General features: G+C 41.0%; 1 protein-coding gene across 3 annotated transcripts; it reads left to right on the top strand.

Annotated features, from left to right (window-relative positions):
• The first annotated feature begins 899 nt into the window (after positions 1-899).
• Positions 900-24,302, top strand: UPF3A (UPF3A regulator of nonsense mediated mRNA decay). Of its 3 annotated transcripts, none has more exons than XM_030473877.1 (10): positions 900-1,147; positions 3,036-3,142; positions 10,296-10,402; positions 12,183-12,281; positions 12,372-12,482; positions 15,764-15,819; positions 15,911-16,069; positions 17,838-17,998; positions 20,414-20,708; positions 22,809-24,302. In XM_030473877.1, exons 1-10 carry the CDS (start codon positions 935-937, stop codon positions 22,980-22,982), a joined length of 1,482 nt encoding a protein of 493 aa, XP_030329737.1. In that variant the 5' UTR covers positions 900-934; the 3' UTR covers positions 22,983-24,302. The 3 variants fall into 3 exon arrangements, with proteins under 3 accessions (XP_030329737.1, XP_030329719.1, XP_030329729.1); XM_030473859.1 differs by having other exon boundaries at positions 901-1,147; positions 20,414-20,488; XM_030473869.1 differs by having other exon boundaries at positions 901-1,147; positions 20,414-20,652.
• Positions 24,303-27,179: the final 2,877 nt, after the last annotated feature.

The following is a 27,179-nucleotide window of genomic DNA, read 5'->3' as shown; positions in this document are numbered from 1 at the left end:
CAGTAAGGTGAATGAAAATGTTTAACTTCCTAGTTCTAAAGCACTTCACTAAAGTTGTACATTCTCCTGAAAAACATGGGATGAGCTGTAAGTCTGAAGTGGAAAAGTCTTTATCCATGCAGAGCATGGGGGAAAATGAATCCTTCAGAAGGCGTATGCACCTCCTGGCCAGCGCTGCGCCTCTTTGCTTGTGCAGGTGGCTGAGAAGTTCATAATGAAGGGTTTCCTTGGTTTTTGGTATCTGGTAGTTTGCCTGTGGTTAAGGCGACTTATGTTTGAGGTTAACTGGAGATTTTTCCTGGGCACACTAAAAGGCTCTGGCCAGTTAAGACTCTGTAAGGAGTGTGTCTTAAAAACTACTGATTAGGCAAGTCTCATCCTTTAAAGGATCTTTTGGTAGTTACTTTTACATCCGTGCTTATGGATCCTGAATGACTGTAACCAAGGCAGCCATTGCATGGATAAAGTGAGAGCAAAAGCTTGTTGCTGCACATTGGGCCTTTTGTCTAATATCTGTGATGAATATAAGCCTTGGGTTGTTTCCTTTTACCTTTTTTACTACTATTTTAATTGACGAAATAGTTTAAAAGATTGATAAAAGTTACTATTTCTTCCTGCACCATCCAGTTATGACCTGATGTTATGTCAGCTCAGGTCTCCGTGACAAGAGAGAAATGGACAAATTTCTCTGTCCTTCCCTCCCCACGGGCACAGTAGGGTGCCTCTGGGGTCCCTAAAAGCGCCTCTGCCCCCCACCAAGGACGATGCGGAAGGGGACAGCAATGGCGGCGGCGCCCCCTCCCCACAGCCTCGACCGCTGACGGGGTGCGGCAGCGGAGCCCCGCTCGCCCCCCAGTGAAGCCTCGCGAGATTCCGCCCTGCCACCGGCCAGTTCTCGCGAGCTTTGCGCCTGGCTGCGGGCAGCGGCGTCTCCATGCGATCGGAGCGGGAGGCCGGGCCGGGCTTCATGCGGGGCGGCGGCCGCGAGAAGTGGCCCATGGACATCCCGCTGCGGCGGGAGTCGCCGCGTCGCGACACGGAGGCTCCGCCAAACCAGCCGCCGCCTTCCCCGCCCTCTCCGCTGCCGCCGCCGCTTCACCCGGCGCCGGGTAAACAGCGAGATGAGAAAAAAACGGCTCTGAGCAAAGTGAGGGGGCGCGAGCGCGGCTCCGGGCGCGCGGCGCGGGGCTGGGGGGGCGGGAGGCGGGAGCGCAGCCCCTGCGGGGGGAGGTGCCGCGGGGTCGCAGGACGCTGGCCGCGGGGAGCGCGGCGCAGGGAGGCCCCGTGCGGCAGAGCGAGGCTTAACTTCGGGAGGTTGGGGCGTTTAAACGGATGTTGGCTCGTCTGCAGAGCGAGGGTGTCCGTTCGCTCACGGGGTTGAGATCGCCAGCAGCGCGCCTTTCGCCTTCAGTGCTTCGGAAGTCGAGATTGGCCGTTGCTGTGGCAAAGCAGCGCCTGCAGGGACCGGAGCACTTGTCTCTCCCTCGCTTTATTCTAGCACTTTTCAAGGAATACATTACATACAGCAGTGTGAGATTAGGTTTATTCCCGGTTTCTAAATTGAAAAACTGAAAATCACCGTAACTTAGTAGTTGAGTTAAATTCAGATATTGTTAGGAAATGGAAATAAATTGCCTGAAGCTTGATGGCCATTTTACTGGTTTCTGTGCTGGCATCATTGTGTCCCAAAGGTTTTTATTTAGTTTCCTGGCGTTTATTACTGGCCATTTTACCTGCATGCGGTGGGTTGACTGGGTGCCTCTCAGACCCCTGGCCAGCTGCTCCTTCACTCTTTCCTCAGCAGGACAGGGGAAGAAAATAAGATTAGAAAAACAGATGGGTTGAGGTGGAAGGAGATCATTTACAAAGTGCTGTCACAGGCAAAACAGACGCAAATTGGGGAAAATTATTTTATTGCTAAATAAAAGAAAACAAACCAAAGATTAAAACTCCTTCCCCCCCCCTTCCTTCCCAGGCTCTCCCTCCCCTGCCCCAAAGCAGTGCTGAAGGATGGGGAATGAGGGTTGTAGACAGAATATAAGAGCTTCTCTGCTGCTCCTTCCTTCTCACACCCTTTCCCTGCACCAGCATGGAGCCACAGCTGTGGGATACAATCCTCCATAAACCGCTCCAGCGGGGGTCCCTCCCACCCGCTGCAGTTGTTGATGAGCTGCTGCAGCATGTGTCTTCTCCATGGGCTGCAGTCCTTCAGGATAAACGTGTTTCAGCTTGAGCTCCTCTCTGTGGGCTGCAGGTCCTGCCAGAAAACCTGCTGTTCCATGGGTTCTCACAGGCTGAAGCTCCCTTCAGGGCATACCCCCCTGCTCTGGCATGGGGTTCTCCACAGACTGCAGGTGGATGTCTGCTCTACTGTGGACCTCCATGGCCTGCAGGGGGTCTTCACCATGGTAATCTCAGCTCGGGCACCTGGAGCACCTCCTCCCCTCCCTCTTTTACCTTGATGTCTGCAGGGCCATTTCTTGTGCTTTTTCCCCTTACGCCTCTGCTGCTGTGCAGCCTTTTCTGTCCCATCTTAAATACCTTTTCCCAGAGACGCCACCGTCTTGGCATGGTCTTGGGGCTGAGCTGTGCCCTGCGGTGGGTCCACTGGAACCGGCTGTGTCCACCATGGGGTAGCTCCAGTTTCTCCTCACAAGAGACCACCCTGGAGCCCCTACTGCCAGTGCCTGGACACATAAAAAGTTAAAAGTTAGTTTAAATAATTTTTAAGAGATTCTGTAGACATTTTGTGTTGTCAGTATGTTGTGGGGGTTTTTTTGTCATTTGTTAAAATATTTTGTTACTGGTTAAATTACAATGGTTCTCAAGCTCTTCATCAGAATAGTTCAGTTACCCTGCAATTCTACAACCTTAGCAGAAGCTGAGATAGGGAAATTGTTCCACCTGTCAGCAAGTCCAAGAAGGTAAATCACTATTCAAGGAACAGCTTTTAAGGAGGAGTCACGTGATTTGTTTAGTCTCTTTCTACAGTATTTAGATCAAAGGTAAATCTGCTTTTTCTTTTATATATGCAGGTAGTTATTCGACGGCTTCCTCCTTGTCTAACTAAGGAGCAACTGGAGGAACAGCTACATCCTCTCCCTGCCCATGATTATTTTGAGTTTTGCACTGCTGATCCCAGGTGAGGATGGGCTGTTTATATAGGTTTTCAGGTGCTTAAAACCAAATTCAGATATTTTGGACATACCAAATCACCTATTTTTCCCTTTTTGTTAGTTCTGTTAGATTACTTAAAATATAGCTGGCTACATATGCAGAGACAATGCATTCCCACCCTTTTCTTTTACACTAGTGATTTCGAACCAGAATATTTCTGTATATGTAGGGCATAATTTGGTTTGAAACCCTGATGTTTCTTTTAACCTTTGTTGGTAAAATGCAACAGACTGTTTTATCGGCTGTGAGGAAGATTGAACCTAGGGCAGACATTACGGAACTTTTTTTATGAGTGCCATTTGAGCTTGGTTTCTTTGTCTGCTTACATGTTTGTGTATTTATTTCTTGCAGTTTTTCAAATAATCCAGTTTTACTCATTTTTGCCTCATGCCAAACTTAAATCAGAATTACTGCTATATGTAATTATATATTTATATAATTTATAAATTTATATTTATGTAATTTATTCAGTATCACAGTAGTAAAATACAATTCCCTTTCAAACAAAACAATTTCCAGAAGAGAAAGAACTTAGCACTGAAATAAACAAATTACCCTGTATGCTACATCTGCACGTGTTCTGAAAAACTGATCCTTCTTGCCCGTCTTAGCCTTAGTGTGCGCTGAATCACCCTCCACTGGCACAAGATTCTTTCCATTGATGACAGAGGGATCTTAGGTGCTTATTGCTAACCAACTTTTACAGGTAGGGGTGACCCCACCCACAGCAGATGGCCTTTCCTGTGTAGGGATTTGCTTGTGATCAGTTTTGCTTAGAACTGTCTAGTTCCTGGGTTGATTTTGTTTGACAAGTGGCTGCCATTTCTTGCCACCACTGTGTTACTAATGGTTAAGTCTGACTAGAAAATCTGTCAGTCAGTTCCACAATCAGAAGGAAACAAATGTCTTATTTAGCGAAACTTTATGGCAGTTGTGTGACCTACAAAGTTGCACCGATGCACACCAACAAAATAGTTGGTGCTTCAGATTTTCAGGTAGAACCACAAAGGATATGCAGTTAGGAAAAAGGAGCATTTAGTATGATTGATGTAGTTACATTTTTCTTCTGAAGCTTGTCATCTGTATTTCCAGATGGGTCTCTTTAAGGCTTCTGTCCCAACTGTTCATTTCGTATGGGGAAAATATCAAAAGAAACCAAAAATTCTCTGAAGAAGGGTGTCTCTGTCCTTAGCATGTTTAGCTGCACAAATGCCAGGGAACAGTTTAAAAGATTACAGTTTTCCAGAACAGCTGTTGACATAGGAATTTAGGGAGTCAGCCATTGTAGAAAAGAGAAGGCACTGACAACAGCTGTCCATATGAAGTTTCATTTTCTCTCTGCTTTTGTCATGAAATTTTTGAGTACTCAAAAATCGTGCTGCCTACTCATTTAATTGCACCCATGTCAGGATACTGATGAAACTGTGTTTTTTCTCTTACGCTGTGTTACTTGTCATGTACTTTCATATAGCTAGGGGCAGAATGTATGTACACGTAAAAAAGTTTGTTACATTGCTTGTATTACACAGTAGTTCATTCTGGTAGAGAGATGAGGACATGCTGGAAACACTTTAAAAAATTAATTTGACTTGAAAAGCAGATCTTGGTGATTAAAGTCTGAAGAAAATAAAGCTGTATTTCTTACATTGTTTTGTTACTTCAAGCAAGCAAAGAATATACATGTCTAAACTTTTTTCTTTTTTTTTTTTTTTTTTTAAACAATGAAATCTGTTACTTGGATTGTCAGTTTCCTTCAGTCCTGTGTATGAGCCCTGTAATAAAATAATGATCTGGGAGAAGAATGTTCTCTTCATCCTGAGTTTTGGATTCATGTTCTCTTCTGCCTTCAAAAATATAAACTTTCTACAAAAAAGTGTTTTCATATAAGTTTGAACTTTTCAGCACAAACTGCTTCATATTCCCTTATTTTTTTTGCTGCTTCTTGCTTAAAAATTATGCTTTCATACAAAGGTGTGTTTTTTCAGAATGGGTTTATCTGTCAAGGTTTGTATGGCTGCAACTTCTTTCATCCAACTACACAGTTTAAATGGGCATTTAGTTGCAGTTCTGCAGAGTATTGGCTTGACTGGTTACTTGTTCTTTGGCTGGCTTAGGATCATCTTGCCCGCTTTGCCCCCTTTGAATGCTGACACATTCCCATGTACATCTGTTTATGATTTAACTCTTTACATGTTCACACACTCAAGAATATACAGTCAACTTCTAGAAATTTCAAGTTAAGAGACAAGATTAATCCACTGAGTCTTAGTTTCCTCTTATCCATCAGAGAACTCTTTCTGAGTACAAAGCACTGTGTTGCTGTAAGCTGTTATGGACAGTTCACAAAATTTCAGAAGACTCTCTGGATGTGTTTGCACACCATTCTAGATGACATGAAGAGCTACAGTCCAAGGTGGGCATGTTCTCTCTACAGTGTCCTCTGGTTTTCACTGATGAGCTTTTTTCTAGATCCTGTACCATGTGCATAGTGGCAACCAATCCAGAGAATGCAGTGATAATAAAAACAAGAGAAGATAAAAAGCAAATTTCATGTTATCAAACAAGAGAATGATTTGGAGAAGCTACTCAGTGAAGAGGATCTATTTGTTGGAAAGAAAAAGGGGCCTACAAATGTTTTGGTGTGGGAGAAGACAAATTTGCCTGAAGAGCTGTCCTGTCTCTGTGTAACCCTTTGCTGTGTAACTCTGGATAACAGAATTTTCTAAGAGCTCCTTCACATTTCTGAGGAACACAGACTTGGTTTTTGTTTTGTTGGTTGGTTGTTGGTTGGTTTGGTTGTGGGTTTTGGTTTTTTGGTTGGTGTTTTTTTGATTTTGTTTTGTTTGTTGGGGGTTTTTTTCCACAAAACATCTTGTGAAACCATGGAGTCCCTTGTGCAGGAGCAGTTAGACAATTACTTGCCTATGGAAACCTGTTGAACACAAGGAAAAAGTTCTGTATTACGAAGTCCATAGGCTGCAAGTAACTGAAATGATATATTAGGTGAAGTGTCAGTGTATAGTTTCTCCTTTTTAGCAAGCTACTTCTAAGCATTGTCTTACTAGTTGCTGTCGGAAAGAGAACTAGAGAGGTCTGAGTATAACTGCTTCTACATTTTCATTTCCAAGGTCATTTCACCTAGAGGACAAACCAAACAAGATATGTGTATCAACTCCAGTTTATCTGGTTTTGCAGTTTAAAGGTTATCTTTTAAGTTTACTATGTCGCCTTATAGGCAAGCTATAAATTTTTTTAAGGTTTCATTTGATTAAGGAATGTCATTAATGTGTAACACTTTCTCAGTTATATCCATTTCAGTAAAATCAATTCAGAAAGTGACTTGCATTGTGCTTTGTTCATTCTTTCAGCTCCATCTGATTCACTGCATTGCATTTATTCTTGTGTATTGACATCAAAATACAAATAAAACACTGAGTCTACAGCCTTTAGGGATGGTTGTTGGATAGACACACTATCCATAGCTGGTAATAAAGGTTCTGCCTTCCTGAAAGTCTGTCTGTCTTGTTCTCGGACTCCAAATATTAACTTTTTTTTTCCTAGATACTCTTTTTTGTCTGCATGTAAATCTGAGTCTTTTAAAACTTGAGTCAAGTGATGATCGAGTTCTGGCCCTGCAGGATTTGGGTCATCCCTTGGGACTGGTGCTGATGCTGAGTGCCAGGACTTATTGATAGGGTTGTGAGGTTATAAAAGTAATGAAATCTGAACAGGAGCTTTGCTTACATGAAGGCCAGTCAAATAGTCAATGTCATGCCATGTATCACAGACAGATAAAGCTTCTTGCAGACATCACTCCTCCTTTTTCTTCCATAACTTATTGACAAAGTTTTGCTCAGGGTTATTGTAGGCAAATAGCATTAACGCTGTAGGATGGCACCAAGGACCTGCAGCTCTGAAGGGGCAGCACCTTTAGATCTTCAAGGGAACTACCACTGCTAAGTTCTGGGTGGAATGAGTGACAGTCTGTCATCACAACTTCAGAGTGTTTCTGCTTTGCCGGGCAAATTGTGCTCATTTTTATGTGTAAAAAGGAAAGACTAAGTTAATATAAAATTATGCCAGTTCCATCAGGTGAGTGACTACAGAAGGTGAGAGACAAGCATGAAGGCCAGTGGGTGTTAGCTTGACATGACAATGTAGATGATGAGTTACCCATTTACCTAATTACTCAGTTACCCAATCAGGAATTGTTACGTAATATAAAAATGGATGGAGGACTTTAATTAACACTCCAGAATTTAGACATAGAGATCTACACATGTATATGTTTATATACACAATGATTGATAAGTTACTATTTTTACTAAGATGTGATGGCTGTTTTTATAGTTTACATGTTGTTGTTTATATTGTAGATACCTATTTAAAATTACTTTGCAGTATACCAAGCTTTTTACACAATTGTGTTAAAACTTACTTTGTGGAAGTGAACTATTAGAATGTGTTTTTTACTAAAAGTACTATAAAAGGGCTTAAAGAGATGATAGCCTCAGTATTCTAGAAATCCATGTAACGTAAAAGACTGAATACCCTTTAATGTACAGCAGAAACGAAAGAAACCGTGTGTTGTACTGGAGAAATGTGTAGTCAGACTCATCTGGGTTATTGCCATTGAGATTGCTCTATGTGATATCCCAGAGATACCAACATCATGTGCAGTGCATCTGTCTAAACCATGATATGGGTGGAAAGCAGCATTATAGACAGAAAACGTGGCAAAAAAGAACCAGCTGCCTGATTATAACCATGCAACCTCAAACCAGTTTAAAATCTGGAATGAAATCTCTGCTGCTTGAAAAAAGGAGGACGCACACAGAGCCCAGTGGCCCTTTTGTAGGACTCAGCTGGAAGGCAAAATCCTGAAGAGCAAAGGCTGTGTTTTATCCAGTAACTGCTGAACACAAAGTACAAGAGTAGAGCAGGAGTGCTTCTTCGTAGGAGAGGGTATTAGCCACAGAGTGCTTGTTGTGGCCCTGTGAAGCCCCGTGCGTTCTTTGCTGTATAGTCACGCTGCTGAGTTCTCAGTGGATAAAAGAGGGAATCCAGAGAGGGGAGCAGCAGTTGGAAGTCAGATGTCTGAAACAGGGAAAAAGAGGCAGTATTTAATATGCAAGCCAGTGCTAAACATTCAATTTGCTAGATTTAGTTAAGTTTCCCATTTCAAGAGTGACTTTTATGCATTTTTTTTAGGCACACTGCATACTTTGCTGGGTCAGAAGCCCGAGACAAGGGTCTGAAACACTCAGTGATCAGGCTTTTATACATTAAGCACCCTGGCAGCTATCTTGCACTCATATGAGAAACAACTTGATTGGTTTGGTTTGCATCTTGGTGGTAACTGTGCAGCCACCCTTGAGATACCTTGTGTTGCATATGCAGACTGGAGGTTTGCACATCTGGTCACAGAGAATTCTGAAGGGTTTGCAGAACCCCGTGACAAAACTCAGCCATGTGCAACTATGCTCACTTAGTCAAGCTGTCAAAGGGTGCTTTCAAGTGGTCCATAGCTGTGGCACTAGTGTAGGCTGTGGTGGATGGGGGAGTATGCCATGCCTCTAGCGTCTGCTGTGTGTCAGGAGCATAGACCCAGCCATACCCTAGCATGCGTTTTTGTGGGTACCTGCTTACACTTCACTCAGTGCTATTCCCATCCTAGAATATCAAAATATGAAGAGTATATGTGGATGAAGTACCTCTTCCTTAGAAGTCTTACCCTGTGCATGCTGTAGAAACATTCCATAGCTGGCATTTGCAAAACGTCTAAATGAAAAAAGCCACCTAGGTTTTTTTTTTAAACAATCCTCCTGGCTACAATATCAAACATAAAATTGGTGGGTTTACAAAATCATTGGTTAGTTATAGACAGCACTGCTCTTCATGGTTAGCTTCTATCACTTAAAGTGAAATCCATATGAAGGCCCATTTGAAAAAGAAAAAATCACTTGGATTGTAGTAACTTGCTTTGAGCTGCCACATGTGTGGATCCTGTGATCCAACCCATATTTTTGTTCTTTTTCTCTCATGGTGAAATCTGCTCTGAAATAGCAATGGGATTGAAATGCAGTTGCAACTGTGTGTTTTTATTGTCTCCTGCTGCTGGTGGTCAGTTTGTCTGAAGACTGGCCATGTTCATAATAGTATTAATGAGCATACGGTGTTAAAGTTACAGGCTTGTGTTCAGGTATGTTCAAAAACCTGGCATAATACAAAGCCATCCCAGAATTCACTGAAGACAGTTGAAGCCAAACTTCGCTATATCACAGTTGCTGTGGTTTGAAAACATGTGCATGCCATGATTCACAATAACTTAGCTGATGGGTGATAATTCATTAAATTACCTCAGTTTCACTGCGGTTGATGTTGTGCCAACCCTGAGGTTTTTATCAGGCACATTAAACGTTTACCCTTGGAGTGGGATCTCTGCCGATAAATTCCTGAAGAATCAGAATTACTTTAGGTAAGTACCTGCTCGCTCTTTTGCTAGAAATGTTTTGGATTATCACAGTAATTGTTCTTCACATCTAGACATTACATATATATTGATATAGGTGTATGTCACATGTGTCAGATTGAGTTTATTTGTATATAATTCAGTGGATTATCTTGCCAATTATTGGGTTATTTAATCTTTCTTAAAGGTGGAAATCTCTTTAGATACAGTGACAGCGTGCCCTTTCACTGGGAGCTTTTACTTACTTTCTCCTGTTTCAGTGGCAAAGGACTTCCTTAGCATGACCAAGAAGTTCCCCAAAAGCACTGCTGTTATTCATATTTCTTAAATCATGAAATATGACACTTAAAGCTTTGATCCTGCACAGTGGAAGCATATGCTCTGCAATTCAAGGAGACAAAGCAAACTATAAGTATTTGTCTCAGTTCAGAATAAATTTCACAGTTGCATCTGGGAACCCATTTGCTCAGTTACTTTTTGTCATATATATATAATTAGATTTGTATATGTAAAGACTTCAGTATGCATGTTTAAGGTACCTGTTTCTCAAAGATGAGAATTGCAGTGTGATCCTTCTAGTTCTGCTTTTCTAGTAGTTCTGAACAGAATAGTAAATAACAGAAAATAAAATTGTTTCTTATTGCAGCCTTTATCCTCATCTCTACTCAAGAGCATACATTAACTTTAGAAATCCTGAGGACATCCTTCTTTTTAGAGATCGCTTTGATGGCTATGTCTTCATTGATAATAAAGGTTGGACTATTTGTAAGACATTAAGTGCGTATATGCATATACTATTTTAGAACATTCATTTACTTCCTTTTTGCTAGTTACGTCTTTTTTCCTCAATATACAGCTAATTACCTAAAAATATATTAAAATCTAGCCCTTAAAAGATGGTGAAGTGCAAAATACATTTGCCATGCAGTCTTGCTTGTCAGTGTGGTGTGCATGCTTTATCTGCATTCTTATACCTTAAGCAATATGCTGTCAAGATCCTTATGCGAACTTCACAATACATCACCACAGTAACTGAACCTAATGCAAGCATGAATCGTTACATCTGCAGCGTATTTCTGTGGGATAAAGTTGTGCCACTTACTCCCATTTTGAAAAATCAAGACAAAAACTTGACTTCGTCATTTTGGTTGCCCAGTTTGAGAGATGTACAGCCTGACGGTTTAGAGCATTTGCAGGGATCTAGATTGGAGTTCCGAGAACAAGAGCGACAAAATTGGTTGCCATCTTTAAAACGTTCAGTCTACAAAAGTTTGCCCAATAGTAAGGACCAAACTCTGTAATGTAGGTATGGATAAATCCAGGTCTCCCTACAGTAGCATGAAACTGCCATAGCCAAGAAATGGCATTTTCCCTTTAGCAGTTCCTTGCCCCCTTCACACCTACCTTCTGTAAATAAATGCATGGGTTGTATAAAACAGAAGTAGGCATGTGGGTTTCTTTTGTAGACATTGTCTACTCTGTACACGCAGCGTGTGATTCCCAGATTTCAAATTCTGGGTGTTTTAGATAAAAAATTGGAAACTATTTTTATGATTCTGCCAAGACTTCACTTTTCCTATATTATGCACATTCTTCACTGTTATGCTGGACTGAATCCAGGGTATTCTGAACGTTGCAAAACTGAGCATGGACACAGCTGGCCAATTTGGCGTGACTGATTGTGCAAATAAAGAGCACAGGTTTTGATTGAATGTGCCCTCTGGTGAGGCTTCTGTCAGCATTGCATTTATGAGGCTAAAATTAAAACAAGGATTACCAGGTTCAATAAGCTTAACAAATGTTCTAACAGATTTAAGCCTAGTTTTCAGTGGACTTGAGCAAAGTGTAATCTTGAACCTGCTGCAGGTGGAAACCAGGCAAAATTCAAAAGCTACACGCTGTTCTGATTCCAGTCTAAAGAAGAATACATTGTTTAAGGCAGAATTCAAAACAGAATCCAAACCAGAATCCATGCCAGTAAACACAGGCAAGAAGTTGCATAGTCCATCACAAACAGAAAAAAATAAGTTTCACACAATTTTGCATGCTGAGTTTTACACTTATGGTTCTGAAAGAAGGTGGTATGTTTTATTATTGCATATCACCCAGCATTTAGTTAGTTATTAAGCTTTTTGGCAACAAAACTTTACAGAAGCAACTCAATCATTTCAGATTCATTTCCCAGTAGTACTTATCACTTGTCAGGCTGAGATTTTATGTAAGTTTTTCTAATCAATGAAGAATTAAAAAGGAATTATAAAAGGTAATGCAAGAATTTTATTGTGCAACAGTAATCATCTTCATTTTGACAGTTTTTTAGCATGTCCAAAACTATTCAGTGTTGCTATATATAATTAAAATACAAATGTATTTTGTTTTGAATCTAAAATAATTTTAGTAGAAGTTTGGATGGGATTGTAGAAGCATTGACCTTTGATTTCAAGTTAGATGCCCAACGCAAGTTTGAAGACTTTTGAAAATCTTACTTGAATATGGGGAAAGTGTCTGCCTCTCACAAAAGATCTCTTTTAAGGTTTGGAGTATCCTGCAGTGGTTGAATTTGCTCCATTCCAGAAGATTTCAAAAAAGAAGCTGAAGAAAAAAGATGCCAAAGCCGGGAGCATTGAAGATGGTAAACGTGTTTTCTTGGCATTCCAGTGGAAAGTGGATTCCATTTCTGTCATGCATTGCAAAGTATTAATCCAGAATTTTTTCTTCACAGATCCAGAATATAGGAAATTTTTAGAGAGTTATTGTGCTGATGAAGAGAAAATCTGTGCCAATCCTGAGATTCTTTTGGGAGAGATTGAGGCCAAAACAAGGGAACTCATTGGTCTGTTTTCTTGATTTTTCTTACTATTGAGAATATTAAGTATCTTATTTTTCTATCTTTCTTCTATTACCTGCAAGAGCTGACCTGTTCAGTCTAACAGATTGGGAACATTGCAGTTAAATTTTTGTTATCCAGCCAAGTCGTGGCAGGAAACACCCCACCTATTCTTTTAAGTCTATGCATGGAATCATTTGACTTCACTGGAAGTTTTGCATGCACAGTAGCTTCAGAAATAGGTCCTTAATAATTCTGCATGTTTTCAGATGCATTAAAAGATGGAAGATTTATTTTTAAAAGCTAAAATAGCTGATTATGTAACAATTGATCCTTGGTACTAGCTGCTTTTATTGAGAAACATGGAAAGAGCTCTCTGTTCTCATGGTCAAGATTCTGCAAAAGCTTTGAAAGTAAGGCAACACCTTGTTTTCTGTATGCATGCAGCATGAGTTTCACAGTCTTGGGGGGGAATCTTTACTAAGACCAACACTGAAATCTTCAGCGCTAGTATGCAGCTTTCAGGATGACATGGAACAGTGATGTGCTGTATCTCTTAAGTGACAATATGCAGAATGCTTCTCTTTCCCGAGGTGTGACAATCGAGTAGGAAAAAGAAAATCAACTGTCCATATTATTTTTTACAGTGTAAAAGTAGCCACCTCTTTTGATTAGAATCATAGAATCACTTAGGTTGGAAAAGACCCTTAAGATCATTGAGTGCAACCATTAAGCTAGCACTGCCAGGTCCACCACTAAAACATAATCCTAAGTGCCACATAAAACATCTTTTAACTACTTTCAGAGATGGTGACTCCACCTTCCCCGGGCAGCAAGTTCCAGTGCTCAACAACCCTTTCGGTGAAGAAATTTTTCCCAATATCCAATCTAAACCTCCCCTAGCACAACTTGAAGCTGTTTCATCTCATCACTTGTTACTGTTGTTTGAGAGTTGATTGGAGAGGTTTGGAACTTACACAATTTAGAGGAAATGGAAATGTAAGAAGTGTGGACATTTAGATAATCCTGTTATCGGCAGAACTTGTTTGTTGCTGTTCTAGATAGGGAAGTTCCCCAAAAATTTTTATTTGCTCCAAATCTTCCCTAGTATTTGACACCAGAGTAAAAGAAGTAAAAATTTTCTAAAAGACGTTTACAATTCACAAAAAGTTTGCAATTACAAGAAAGATTTATAAACTTAAAAATACTCTATCAGTGAAAATGATTGGTCATGAGAGTTGTAGATTTCTGAGTAACAATATTGGCTTATGGCGGCTTTACATTAGGAGTATTAATTTTTTGTTTCTGTTAAATCACAGGATATCAAATTAGTTGCTTTATTTTTTCTACTATTCAAAACTATGGCTATTGCTATCAATATAAAACTTCAGCTGATAGCCAGTTTATAGCAAAATCATGGAAAGGATTAGTTGTATGTCCAGTTTTAAAGGTGTTGCTCCTGCGGAAGTCAATGAAAGACGTGCCCAGGACTTTGTTGGCAGAATTGGGCCTCACATTCTCAACATTTTTCCAGGTAGTGTTACTGCAAACCAACATGTTTTATGCATCATGTCAGATACGTTAGCTCATCAGTTTTCGCATGACAGAGAAACAGCAAACAGATTTGCTCTGTAACAAGATGAAAGTAAGCTCATTTTTCTGGCTTGTTTGTAGAGAGCAAGATTAAGTATCAAAGTTATTGCTGACAGAGGTCTTCATTTTGTCATTTATTTTCTTTTAAAATTTCTTAAATATTTTAAGAAAAACCTGTTAAACCTGTTAGATTTTTATTTGCAGTAAGGCTCATAAATAAGATGGGTAAGAGTCAGGTTTGAAAAACATTCTTTTTTCCCTCCTCTTCTGATAGTACTCATCACACTGCCTCTCCCCCTTGAACTTACGGTTGTAATTTCTGATTAAACCTCTTGCACCACAGCCTTAGTCATGGCTAAGGTCAAGTTCTGGACTCCCAGTGCAGCTTATCCTTTCCCCAGACCCTCCAGTTACAATTTGTGATCACTTTCATCATGTAAAAGTGCCCAGAAGCGGACACTGCTCAGACAGGAGAACTTAATGGAGCCAGAGAGAGAGAAGCAGAGCTGCAGATCTTGAGGGACTGGTAGGGAAGGCTTTGGTTGTTGCTTTTGACCATTGATATTTGCTAAAAATAAATCTGAATCCTATCAAGCCTTCTCATTCGTAACTGTGTAACAAGGTTTGTTCATTAATGAATGGGGTGCTCTCAGGATATTAATACTTTCAAGAGAAAAACAATGTTTTGGGATATGAATCGTGTCTAGATTTTGCCTATGCCATTTCAAATCTATTGAAACTTTTTTTATTATTATTTCTTCCTTCTTTTATTTTTTGCTTCCAAATCCTGCCATGCATTTTCAATAGTGAAATTTTCTTCAGGTTTGAGGAGGAATCCTATGCATAACTGTAGAGCAATTTCTAGTAGTAAACATTTTTTGTAACTCTAGCCTGGGACATCTAAGACCGACAAAATTTGTTGTAACTATTAACAGCTGTAAATCATGAGTGCTATACATGATACAGAATTTGTTGATGTTCTCTGAGTTTTTGTAGAATTTGGGGATGGTTCAGGCAGGTGGCTTAGGCTAGCTTTCAGAGTGTGGAGACAGCTCTGTAACGTAAGAATAGCTGTGTGATCCAGCAGATGAGGCATTTGATTTGCTATTTGGGAAGCCAGAGTTTTATTGAATCTGCTGATACTTGGCTGTGTAAGTGGGACAAACCACTTCTCTCTTATTCATCCTGTTTTCCCATGGAGAGGTGAATGCTAAATGGTAGTTCAGTGGAAATGTTGTATGAGAATGAAAATGTTTCCTTCATGATGTACTTTGAAACCTGGGATTGAAAAGCGCTATGTGAGATTACATGGGCTGTATATGTACAGCAATGTAGCTGAGTTTCGATGTACAAAATCAAATGGTAGGAATAGATTCTGAACACCTTTCTTTTTTGGTGAAATAACTTTGATGAGCAAGAGAAAAAAGCCATTGTCTTGAAAAGATATGAGTTTTACTTAAACATTAAATAATGATGCAACTTATCTCTGTTGCTTGTAACCCTCACAGCAAAAAAGCAACAAAGTGTTTCTAAAGCAGAATGATAGGAATGCCTTCAAAAATATGTAGAACAAATAGGTTTATTAATTATTTAGCTCCCTTGCAGGTAAAGCTAGAAAAAAAGGGGTTAGTACTAAAGTAATGAGTACATATTTTAGGAGTTGAACACTATATCACAAATTTTTTGTGTTTTAGCTAGAAGAACAACACCCCTTTTGGAATATATTAAAAATAGAAAATTAGAAAAGCAGGTACGTTCAGACTTTTGCCTGAAGTTCAACATTTATGTTTCACATGGTTTTCCATTGGACAAGTCAAAATTAATCATTCTGAACTCCTCAGAGAATACGAGAAGAGAAAAGAGAAGAACGAAGGCGGAGAGAACTGGAGAAGAAACGTCTGCGGGAGGAGGAGAAAAGGAAGCGCAGAGAAGAAGAAAGACGTAAAAGAAAGGAAGTGGAGAAGCAGAAGAAAATCTCTGAAAAAGAAATAAGGATCAAGGTACCTTAATGAAAACATAATGTTCTTCTGTTGAAATTAGCCAGAAGTTCCTTTGGGATCTCACTGTTTATTTAGTGCACTACAGTACAGTGTGGAGATACCAGACCAGTCCTGACTGGAAGGGAAAGTAATGTAGGACTTTGACTAAGTAACATTGAAAGTGGAACTGATTGCCTTAGGTACAACGATGTGCTGGTGCAGTTTTGGCAGGTAACTCAAGTATTTTTATACAGCACTGCTGCGTTCTATGCTGACATAACCTAACAGAACCAAATTGTTCTGTGCCAACGTGTTGGAAGATTATTGCAAATATGGCTTTAATACTTCATGTCATATAAATCTTAATCTAGCCATATCTGCAGAGAGTTTTTAGTGTTTATGCTCAGAACTTATGTATTTTAATAGTATGCTTTAACCAAGTTATAACAAAGTCTTGCTAATTTCAGGCTGTGCTGCCTTATAACAGTCTGAATGGATGTGCTTTTAATGGTTTCACTTAGGCAGGTGTATTTTGCGCTATTAACTCCGGACATTTAAAACCTTATTTGTATAAGATGACATAAATACAACCTGTTCATCTGAACTAAATTTTGTGGTATTGGAAAAGCTTTATAGGCTGTTTTGAAGAGGAAAATTGGTATAAGAGGTTGTAGCTTAATGCAAGGACACATAGACTCACTCCAGCTCTTGTGGGGAGAAGCCACAGACCTGTGTATTTCTTTTCTCTTTTCTTCCTGGATAACAGTTTCCTTCACCTGGATGTATAAAAATAGTTCTGAAGCCAAATTACAGCTTTTTCATATCTGGGCATAAAAAAACCTGCTCTAGAAGTTCAGAAGAAAAGGACTTACTCCTTCAAATATATTCCTCAAAATGGTTGTCCAGAATGCCCCAGTATTTATGATGTATCTTTGGTAACCTTGAAAGCTAGCTCTGTCTCTGACAAAAGAGAAAAATGTTACCTGAGAGAAACATTAGAGAAGTTTTAAGTATTGGAGAAGAATAACTTGTGCTCTTTTCAGAAAAACTGATGAAATGAAAAGACTCATGAGAAATTCTGCTTATTCCTGCTATGTTAGGAGATACTGTCCTTCTATAAAGATTATTCCTGTAGTGCTAGACATGCTCAAGCCCTATGTGGGTTGCTTGTCATGAAAGGAAGAGACTTCTTGAAAATCTTTTATCTCCAAAGTGAAAATGTAATGCAATCTTTTCTGCTAGTGTCATAATATTTTTCTCAGTCTATATTGCTGTCAAGGTGTATTTATACTAAGGACATACTTCTATGTGCCAGTCTATCCCAAGTAGTTCACGTGGCACACATTTTATATATAGTATTTCAAGGAGTGAAGTATTAATCCTGATCTCTTTGTAGTATGGTAGAAGTTCTACTTCTTATTTAATTGGCAATAACATTGAGCTCTATTATCTGATTTCTAAGAAATCATAGACCATGATAATGTCTTTATATATAAAAGTCAGGAGAGAAGAGTAGGTAAGTGCTTTCTCCAGTATTCTCAGCATATTTAAAAGTGTGCAGTTGAATGCCTGTTAGTGACTTTCATTCCTCAGCTAAAGGAAACTGCCATTTTTAAGTAACTTTACATTTCATAAATAAATAAAGAAAACTTTGTAAAATACATTCCCAGCATTTAAATACGATATTTTCAATCTTAATACACCACCAATATATTTAATACATTGTTAAAATGTTTGCTACAGCAGAGGAGAGTAATTTTACATCATAATATAAATAAATATCCCTTAGCTTCTCAAGAAGCCTGAAAAAGGAGATGAACTGGCCAGTGAAAAGCACAAAGAAAAAGGTGAAGAAGCTGACATTGAGGAAACCAAATGGGATAAATCACCTGGATCTGGGAGTATAAGATCCAAGTCTTTGGAGGGTTCACTAAAAGACCTTAAGGAAAAGTAAGTCATGTTTCTCCTTTAGGCTTCAATTTAGATCCTAAATGCTTTCATCTCAAGGCTTCAAGATGATATAACTGGTGCACTGACTGGTGTTTTGTCAGCAAAGAACTGATTTCATTCTGTATGTGAACAAATCTCTCACTGTCCTTTTTGTAAAAGGTTTTTAGTAACAGCTTACTGACCTGATGGCAGTATTAGTGGATGCAGTTTGTTATTTGTGAAATGTTTTGAAATCCCAGATTGGAAGGATTTCTGCGTGAAATGCATTCAGAGTTTCGTTGTTATTTCACCTGTTCCCCATCAAGAGCTCAGGTAAGGCCTTACTTCCATTACTGATGTCAGACTAAATTGGCTAAGATGCCTTACTTTTTCAGGTGCTAAACAGAATCCTTTTGACTGTGCAGGTATAGTAAGTGCTACCTTGTCTTTCCAAGTGCTCATTTCATCACGATTATTAGTGGGTGTGATTAGGTAGCAAACTATGAGCTATTTCAGCTGGCTCAAGAATTAAAATTGAAACTACTTTGTCACTGACAAATCATTAATAAACTGTAACTTCTAGCTCTATGTGCAGGAGACTGAATTACCTGTTTGAAACCATGTTTTAAAGCTCAGTAACAATAGCTTTCTACCACAGATTAAAACCTCAGTAGGTGCATGAATGTACATGGTCACAGAGGGATTTGAAACTCTAGCAAACAGAAGTATGCTTCCATTCCCTTTACTTCTATTAATTTCTGCTTTCTCTTTCTCTGGCTGTGTAACTTTCTCTTGTATCTATACTTTGTAGTTGCTTACCTCACCGTTTCTTGCTTGCCTTTTGCTATGACTGAATTTTAGAAAGCTACTTTAGCCACTATTGAACTGGAGTTTGTATCCCTGTCACCTGCCCACCTCCGGGAACATCCATTCCTTCCTCACCCACAATAACAGGCAGGGGAAGAGACAGATACCAGACAGCAGCACATTGAGATGTGTCATCCTGGCTTTTTGGAAAGTTGTGCTCTGAACCTTGTTAGGACTTGGAGTTAGTGTCTAGAGTAACATATTAAACATGAAACAAAACAACTCACAGCCACATATCCCTTGAGGGCTAACATAGTATTATATATATATCTCTATTCTACAGGTACAGTATCTCTGTAATTGTGGTTGATTCTCATGTCTGTGGCAGCTGGGACGTTGCTTCCACTTGGTGAATGTGTTATGCTGACACAAGCACAGACTTCTGAGATGGTGAATAACTTACCTGTCATTCAGGTTTTGTTGCTGACCTCCAGCTTTTGCTGGGGTGGGGCTCCTGTCTTGGTGGCCCCAACAATGCCCAAGTTCATGGCAGAGGCTGACAATTTTCACAGTTCTGTTATTGGAAAAAAAAAGTGATGCGGAAAGATACAATTTTATTGATATGAAACCATTCTAAATGAGAAGCATGTCACTATTTGATCACTACACCATTAGAAAATCTCTGCTCTCCCTGATTCTGTCTGCTGATTCCCAGAATGTGAGCAGACTGTGAAAAGCAACTTTCCTGTTTCAATTTTAAGTATTATTTATACATATGTAATATATAAAAAGAAACTGCCTGTGTTTGGGCTCCTTTTAAAGTTCAATCTCTTCTGTAATCTTTCTTCATTATTTGCAGTTTGGCTGTATGAGAGAAGCACCCGCTTGCTGACCAGGAACAATGAAGGGAATCAGAGAGCTGAGAATTGTATCAGACAGGCAGCAAAGTGTTGCAGGCTAATAGTCTTGATAATATAAACCCATTGCAGCATAGCAGAAATTAAGTATTATGTTGTGGTAAGGTAATGGTCTTTTGCCTAAATGAAATATGCAAAGGTAGGCTAAATTAGTTGGAGACATAATAAACAAAAGCCTGGAACATAACTATTCATTTTCACAAATGCCTTCTGCATGTTGCAGTGTTGGTGAATAATTTTTGCTAAATAGAGTCATAAAACTTTACAAATTGATACATGTTCCTTCAGGCCCTGAATGTTTCCATTCAAGGGATTACTCATACATGAGCCACCTCAAGAACAGGCCACAAGAGCTAATCATGAAGCGTGTGTTTATGTGAAGAGCATTGAGGAACTATTTATGGGATTGCAAGAAAGGATAAAAGTTGAAGAATGGGCCTTCCACAACAGTTGCCCAACCATCTGATTTTGCTTGCAAAGCTTTGTCCGCTGTTTTGAACAGAATGCATCATCAAGGGCTGGATGTACGTGGATAAGACATTCAGGAAAACTGCACCTAACCCCTTTCTAATGAGAAGAAAACAGCCTTGCCATGCAATTGATATCAATACTGTTGAAGTCAAAGGAAGGCTTTGTATTGTATCCTTCAGCAGGTTTGGTGGTTTTTTCTGTTAATTGCTTGGATTTTCTCTCTCTTTATGCATATTCGTAGGTCACAAAATGACAGTGACAAAGAGCAAAGAGATTTGGAGAGAAGATTTCGAGAAAAAGAACCTGAAAGACAAAGGTATCGATTGGATGATGGCAGAAAGCATAGAGCTCACTATGAGTTTGACAAGTTTGTGAGAAGGAATGAAGAAGAGCTGAAATGGGGGAAAGGATACAACCAAGACAGAGGAAAGAAAGGGAACTACAACTACGGCTTCACTGTGGAGGCAGTAGACAAACTGGGTAAAGAGGACAAGTGTGATGACATGGCATCCAAAAAGGAGCGCATAAGAAATAAGGTTCTTTTATTCATTTAGGATAATCTTTCATTAGTTAAATATGCTTCAAGATCACAGGTTTTACTTTTGCAAACTCAGCATGAAGATGCTTTTTCACAAAAAAGCAATTCTTTCTTTCATTTTCACTCAAACACAGACTTCTTTCTATTGTTGCCAGAGGACAGCAGCAGTTAAAATAAGGTTACAGGTCTCTGCTCATTCATACTTACAATATATAGGGAAGACTTTCTGTCTTCCTTTCAACCCTAGCATTTTTAGAACGCTATTCTTGGAAGCCTTGTATTTTATAAGTGTGTTAAAAAGAGTCATACTTCTGATCTGTACTGAAATTGAAAAAAAGTGGCATGCTAGTCTTAAAAATCTACTTTGATTACCCAGCTCATAAGGTAATTATGGATTGGCCAGGCACTGCTCAGTAAAGGAACTGTAAGGACTTAAATAAATAGCTAATTCAGAGACCATTGTATTGAGAGGCTGTGAATGCGCAAATTCCTGAGTTGTGCTAGTTTTCATGCAAACTGCAAGATACGGAGCCTGTGATAGGAAAAATCATTGGGACCCTTTATCATAAACTTTCAGTGGGCACTACTTGTCAAGAGGATGTGGCTTTATGCAGCTGTTTGTGATGCAGAAAGATGGATGTTACACATTTCATACCACACTACAGAGCACTAACTAGAATGTTCTGGTTGTATGGCCCAACAGCGAACCTTGTTATCTGGTCTAAAGAGATGGAGAAACAAAGTGGAGGAAAAAAGACAAAGGTGAAGGAAAAGGAAAGAAAAAGGGAAAATGCATATTGGGAATAAGAAAAAAGAATGAAAGAACAACAGACTAGAATGACTTCAAATTATGAAGGCAATTGAAAATTAGTATGGTTTGATTAGGACAATTTCAGTGCTCTGCCACTGTTAAAATACGCTGTTTAAAAGCTCAGGTTCTGCTGAATGGGTTACTTAATAACATTAAAAAACCGGTATCTGTGAGAGTAAAACACACTTAATAAAAGATTTCTTAAGCAGAGTTTCTAAAAGGTATGTTTTAGTATTGACATTTCAAGAATAAACCATGCTCTGGTGAAGTTTAGTGTAGGATAATTTTCTAGCTGTTATCTGCTAAACTGTTCTGGTTTGTCTTATTTTTTTATGCTTGTATTTAATATTTGTCATTCATCTGCAGAGTTGCAAGTGCACAGGCTATTGCTCTTCTCAGTTGATGTTAGGGAAGGTAGCAACGTTTTTCAGAGTTTCACCTGTAGTACTGTGTTTGATAATTGTCAGCACTCTTTCTCCTTGCTTATGTCAAATCATAGAATCATAGAATAGTTAGGGTTGAAAAGGACCTTAAGATCATCTAGTTCCAACCCCCTGCCATGGGCAGAGACATCTTACCCTACACCGTGTCACCCAAGGCTCTGTCCAACCTGGCCTTGAACACTGCCAGGGATGGGGCATTCACCACTTTCTTGGGCAACCCATTCCAGTGCCTCACCACCCTCACTGTAAAGAACTTCTTCCTTATATCTAATCTAAACTTCCCGTTTAAGTTTGAATCCATTCCCCCTTGTCCTATTGCTACAGTCCCTCATGAAGAGTCTCTCTCTGGGTTTCTTACAGGCCCCCTTCAGATACTGGAAGGCTGCTATGAGGTCTCCACGCAGCCTTCGTTTCTCCAGGCTGAACAGCCCCAACTCTCTCAGCCTGTCTTCATACGGGAGGTGTTCCAGCCCTCTTATCATCCTCTGGCCCTCCTCTAGACTTGCTCCAACAGCTCCATGTCCTTCTTATGTTGAGGACACCAGAACTGTACACAGTTCTCCAAGTGGGGTCTCATGAGAGCAGAGGGGCAGGGTCATGTATTGTAGGATCTTTTGAATTGTACAGCTTTCTTCATTTATTCAAAATGCCTGGCTCCCAAGAATAGCGTTAAGACAAATTAAAGACTCAGTTAATTTTCATTACACTCCATTTTTTTCCTGGGTCTTAGGAAATGTAAAGTGATTTAACATCTGCTTTCTTCACAAACATTCATCACTTAAAATCCCACATATGTATCCTTCAGAGGTTTCTCAGAGTGTTAACCATGTCTCCTTCCTTGCAGGATCGCCCAGCCATGCAGTTATACCAGCCAGGAGCTCGCATTCGAACACATACGGGATGTACAAGTAAAACCTATGACTGCAGTGGGAGACCTTTTGAAGATGCTCTTGATAAAAAGTATGAGGCAGATAATTCAGCTGGCGGGGGTTCTGAGAAGGGCGAAGAACCAGAATAAAATAACCCGGAGGAAAGACTTGTGGAAAGGGATGAACTTAAGATTCAGTGTCACTACACAAAAACCCCATGGGGCTGTTCCAGAACTCCACAGGTGATTGCATCAACAAAATTATCATAGTTCTGCCTCTTACTTTCTGTAAAGCAAATGGAAGAGTGACTGGAAAAGTTTAACTTACTGCAAAGGAATATTGTTGCTTTTTTACAAAAAGCAGCGCAAACACTATTTGCCTAATTTAAAAGCAGTTCAGTATTTTATTAGATTTACCTTGAAAACCTCTTAATAGTTTTAGAGAAGTATTTATATAAGATTTTTCAGAAGCTATTTCACCTTTTCAGGCCTAAAGAGATGAAAGGTTGATTTGCATCAGTTTGAAACCTGAGGCACTTTAAATGTGTTTGGTGCATGACATGAGGGTCAGAGGACCCCGTCCTGCACATGCTGGCAGATGCTGGGGCTGCTGCTGGGCGCTGCAGTGGGACAGAGTGGGACCAGCCTTGGGAGGAAGCTCTGGAGCCAGGGGTGTTTGCAGGATGGGGCCCACGGCTTGCATAGCTGTGAGAGGTGTCCATTGGCGTGTGTACCTTGGTGTGTTTACGTTGGTGTTCAAGTAACTGTAGCGTCAGGTAAGTGTTAGTAAAGCTTCAAGTACCTTGTTAGAGAGTTTGTCATTTTCTGAGCCTCTTTCACCTTCTGTTAATAGATTCTTGTGCTTACAACAGCAGAAAGCTGACGCACACCTCAGCACTTAAACAATGTATCTGGTTTTAATAAATTAACTGGTTTTTATGGTTTTGACACTGACTTTTCAAACAGAAAAAAGTGGTTGTACAGTGATGACTTTTTATATGCTGATGTTTCATACCAGCTGCAGTTGCAGGATTTGGAACATGTATGATACGTGAATGTTCTGCAGTTCTATTTGTTAAAGACATAAACACACATGAATGTCAACTGCAAACTACCATTTTGTAAGATCTAGGCCAAATCCTGCCCTCTGATGCAGGCACATATGTGTGTGTGTATATATATATGTCTGTGTGTATCTCTCTTTATTCCATTGGTTTCAATGATAGCATCGTGTTTATGGAAGGGCAGAAGATGTTCATTTATCTTTCACGGCTGAAAATGACTCAGTTATCTGAAACTGAGACCTGCTTTGTTCATTGAAGTTAAATAGTAAGATACTCATTTATTTTTACATCCTCTCTGAACATTTTATTATTTAGCACAACATCTAATTGTTTCAGACTGAAAAATTGATTGTATTTTCCCAGATGTTAAGCATTAAATAATAGAATAAAAGCAAAAAGATTTTGACTATGGTTTGGAGACGTGATCATCTGCAATGTTTCCATCTATTACTCCAGAAAAATGAAGTATGAGCCAATGCTACTCTGTATTCTTCAGAAGCCGATAAAAATACAGTTGAGAACTTGAATATCAAGCTAGTGAGCTGCCAACTCAAACAGCTTCAAGCTTAAGTAAAGTAGAGCTGCTGCTAGAGGATCATTTGGGTTGAGCTCCATCTAAAGCCAAGTTTATCCTGACTGCAGAGAAAGGGTGTTGTCTTGGTGGCCTGGCTGAGGCAGCTGGCGTTCGCATGGCGCAGGCTTTCCCCTCAGTGACAGAGCCTCGCTTGTGCAAGGAGAAGGACCCTCGCCAGGAGAGTTCTCCGGCAGCAGAGCCAGGCAGAGCCGAGGTGTTTACTGAGTGAGGATCTGCTCACAAGCAGGTAATTCCCACCCGTTGGGATGCCCAGGGGAAGCTGCTGGAAGGCTTTTGCCTGCGAGAGGGACCCACCGGACACACGGAAACAGTGATTTTTGCACCAGCTTCGTACTTTTTGGCTTTCAGACTTCCAGGCTGCTCCCGCACCTTCCCCTGAATCCAAGGTGATGGGTACCTCTTGATGGCATCACAGGTAATTAACGAAACGTGGCTTGTTCAGCAGTAATTTCACAGTTGGGGCTGCTTCTTTTCCATCTGTTCGGTTACCAGAAGGTGGGTGTCAGACCCCGACTCGGTAAAAACTGCCAGGGTTTAAACATCCGTGTCCAGCCGGTCAAGGTGCCGTGCCCTCGCTGACTGGGATTCCTGCAGCCCATTCACTTAATTCTTGCTTTCCTGTGAAGCCATCCTCCTGTGCCGGGGGCAGAGAGCCTGGCCTTTGCTTTCTGCATCCACATGGAAGGAATATTCAGGCCGTTGGGATGTGGATGTGGAGAGTGCATTAGTCAGTGTCTGCGGCACGGCTGCATCCTGAGCCGCCTCCTAAGAAGCCCCTGCTGCCTGATAGCTTGGCTCTGCCATTGAAGGAACTCCTGAGACAACCTCTCTTACTCAGCAGGCACCAGAATCCATTCTCCCACACCTGAGAGGTAACATCCCGATTTTCCACAGCAAAGAGACATTTTTCCATCCATAGGTTGATTGGTTTTTAAAAAAAATATTCTTTAAAGCCATGACATACTTCTCATGTGTTTGTGCACAGGGTTCCTGCTCTCGCTGGCCAGCCCCAGGCTCAGGACGCAGGCGCGCGGCAGCTCGTCCTTTCAGACCTCCACTGCGTTATGCACTCACCTGTATGTGCATGTGTGCTCACACACACACACAGGTATACACACATCTCTAATGGAAAATACTACAGGCTTGCTTTGCAGAGTCCTACCAGCTCAAAAACACTGACGTCTCCACCGCATGGAGTATATAAAGACACATTCCCTGTCCCATTCAGAAGAGGAAAATGGGATACAAAAGTAGCTAATGCTGGAAGCAAGCACACCCGGTTGGTTCAGCTATAGGGATGTTCTCTGAAATCTCTGGATCCCAATGACGTTCTTGTTAAGAAGTGCTGTCAGGTTATCAAGCTGAGATATCGAGAGGGGACGGCCAATGGGGTGGCCTCTGGGCTGCAGGGTTGGTTTCTGCCATGGCCTGAGAGAGGAGCAAGGGCACTGGGTTTGTGCTTGGGAGCCGGGTGGCAGAGGACACGTCAGGGGTGCCCAAGAGCTGTGCCCGGTGCAAGGCCACCGAGGGCAGGAGCAGCCCCGGGGCCTCCTGGGAGCAGGGACTGGGCGGGGCCAGCACCCAACAGCCATGCCGGAAGGGGTGCTGGGAGGAGGGGTGGCAGGTGGGGCTGCGCATGGAGGGGGCCTGTCACCCCCCTGTCACAACAGCACTCCCCATCACAACAGCCCCCCCCCCCCGTCATAACGGCACCCCTCTGTCACAACGGCACCGCCCTGCACCGCACAATGCCCTGGGGCGGGATAACAGGGGGTGAGGCTCGGGCACGGGGCAGAGCTGGCCCAGGGGCAGGGCCGTGAGAGAGGAGGGCGGGCGGCTGGACAAGGCTGCTGGAGGTTCTCCAGTGCCAGGGCAGCTCCCAGTGGGGCCGCGACCAGAGCTCTGCTGACAAAGGGAAATCCTCTTCAGCTGGGCAGCACTTGCAAGGCCAAGGGAACACCCTCTTGTAAGTAGTGGGATGCACGGGTGCTGTAAGGGGCCACAGTTGAGGGAGAAGAGCGCTTGGGCACCTGGTGGCAGGCGGGAGCAGCCTGTGAGGCGAGGAGGCAGGTCTTGCTCCCGCGCTCAGTGAATAGCCAACTGCCAGCGCTGGGGTCAGCAAGGAATTAACCCCGGGGCAGACTGGCCCTAGTCAATGGGGGTTATTTTACCTTCCTCTGCAGCAGAAGAGAAAAGGCAAAAGGAAGAAGGATAAAAGGGAAAAAAAAAAAAAAAGGATAAAGGCAAAAGTCAAAAGGCAAAAATCGAGAGAGAAAAGGCAAAAGGGAAATGTCTGAAGGCAAAAGGCTGAAGGCAAAAGGCAGAAGGAAAAGGGCGAAAGGCAAAAGGTAAAAGCCTGAAGTCAAAAGGCAGAAGGCAAAAGGAAGAAGGCAAAAGGCAAGCATGTAAAGGCAAAAGTCTACAGGCAAAATCCAAAATGCTGATGGCAAAAGGCTGAAGGCAAAAGGATGCACGCAAAAGGCTAAAGAAAAAAGCAAAAGGCTAAAGGAAAAAGCAAAAGGATAAAGACAAAAGGCAAAAGGCTGAAGGCAAAAGGATAAAGACAAAAGGCTAAAGGGAAAAGGCTGAAGGAAAACAGCTAACGGCAAAAGCCAAAAGGCTGAAGGCAAAAGGCAGAAGACAAAAGGCAGAAGGCAAAAGGAAGAAGGATAAATGCAAAGGCAAAAC

This window comes from Strigops habroptila, chromosome 2 (genome assembly GCF_004027225.2).
Source record: "Strigops habroptila isolate Jane chromosome 2, bStrHab1.2.pri, whole genome shotgun sequence".
Taxonomy (NCBI): domain Eukaryota; kingdom Metazoa; phylum Chordata; class Aves; order Psittaciformes; family Psittacidae; genus Strigops; species Strigops habroptila.
The sequence above is the reverse complement of the archived record's forward strand: the minus strand, read 5'-3'. Positions and strand labels throughout refer to the sequence as shown.

What these genes read in the sequence shown, in the direction of transcription:
- UPF3A (XM_030473877.1), top strand. Translation starts at nt 935, where the DNA reads ATGCGATCGGAGCGGGAGGCCGGGCCGGGCTTCATGCGGGGCGGCGGC. An exon ending in TTTTGCACTGCTGATCCCAG is followed by an intron (nt 3,143 to 10,295) that starts GTGAGGATGGGC and finishes TTCTTATTGCAG; the next exon opens with CCTTTATCCTCATCTCTACT. An exon ending in ATAGAAAATTAGAAAAGCAG is followed by an intron (nt 15,820 to 15,910) that starts GTACGTTCAGAC and finishes TGAACTCCTCAG; the next exon opens with AGAATACGAGAAGAGAAAAG.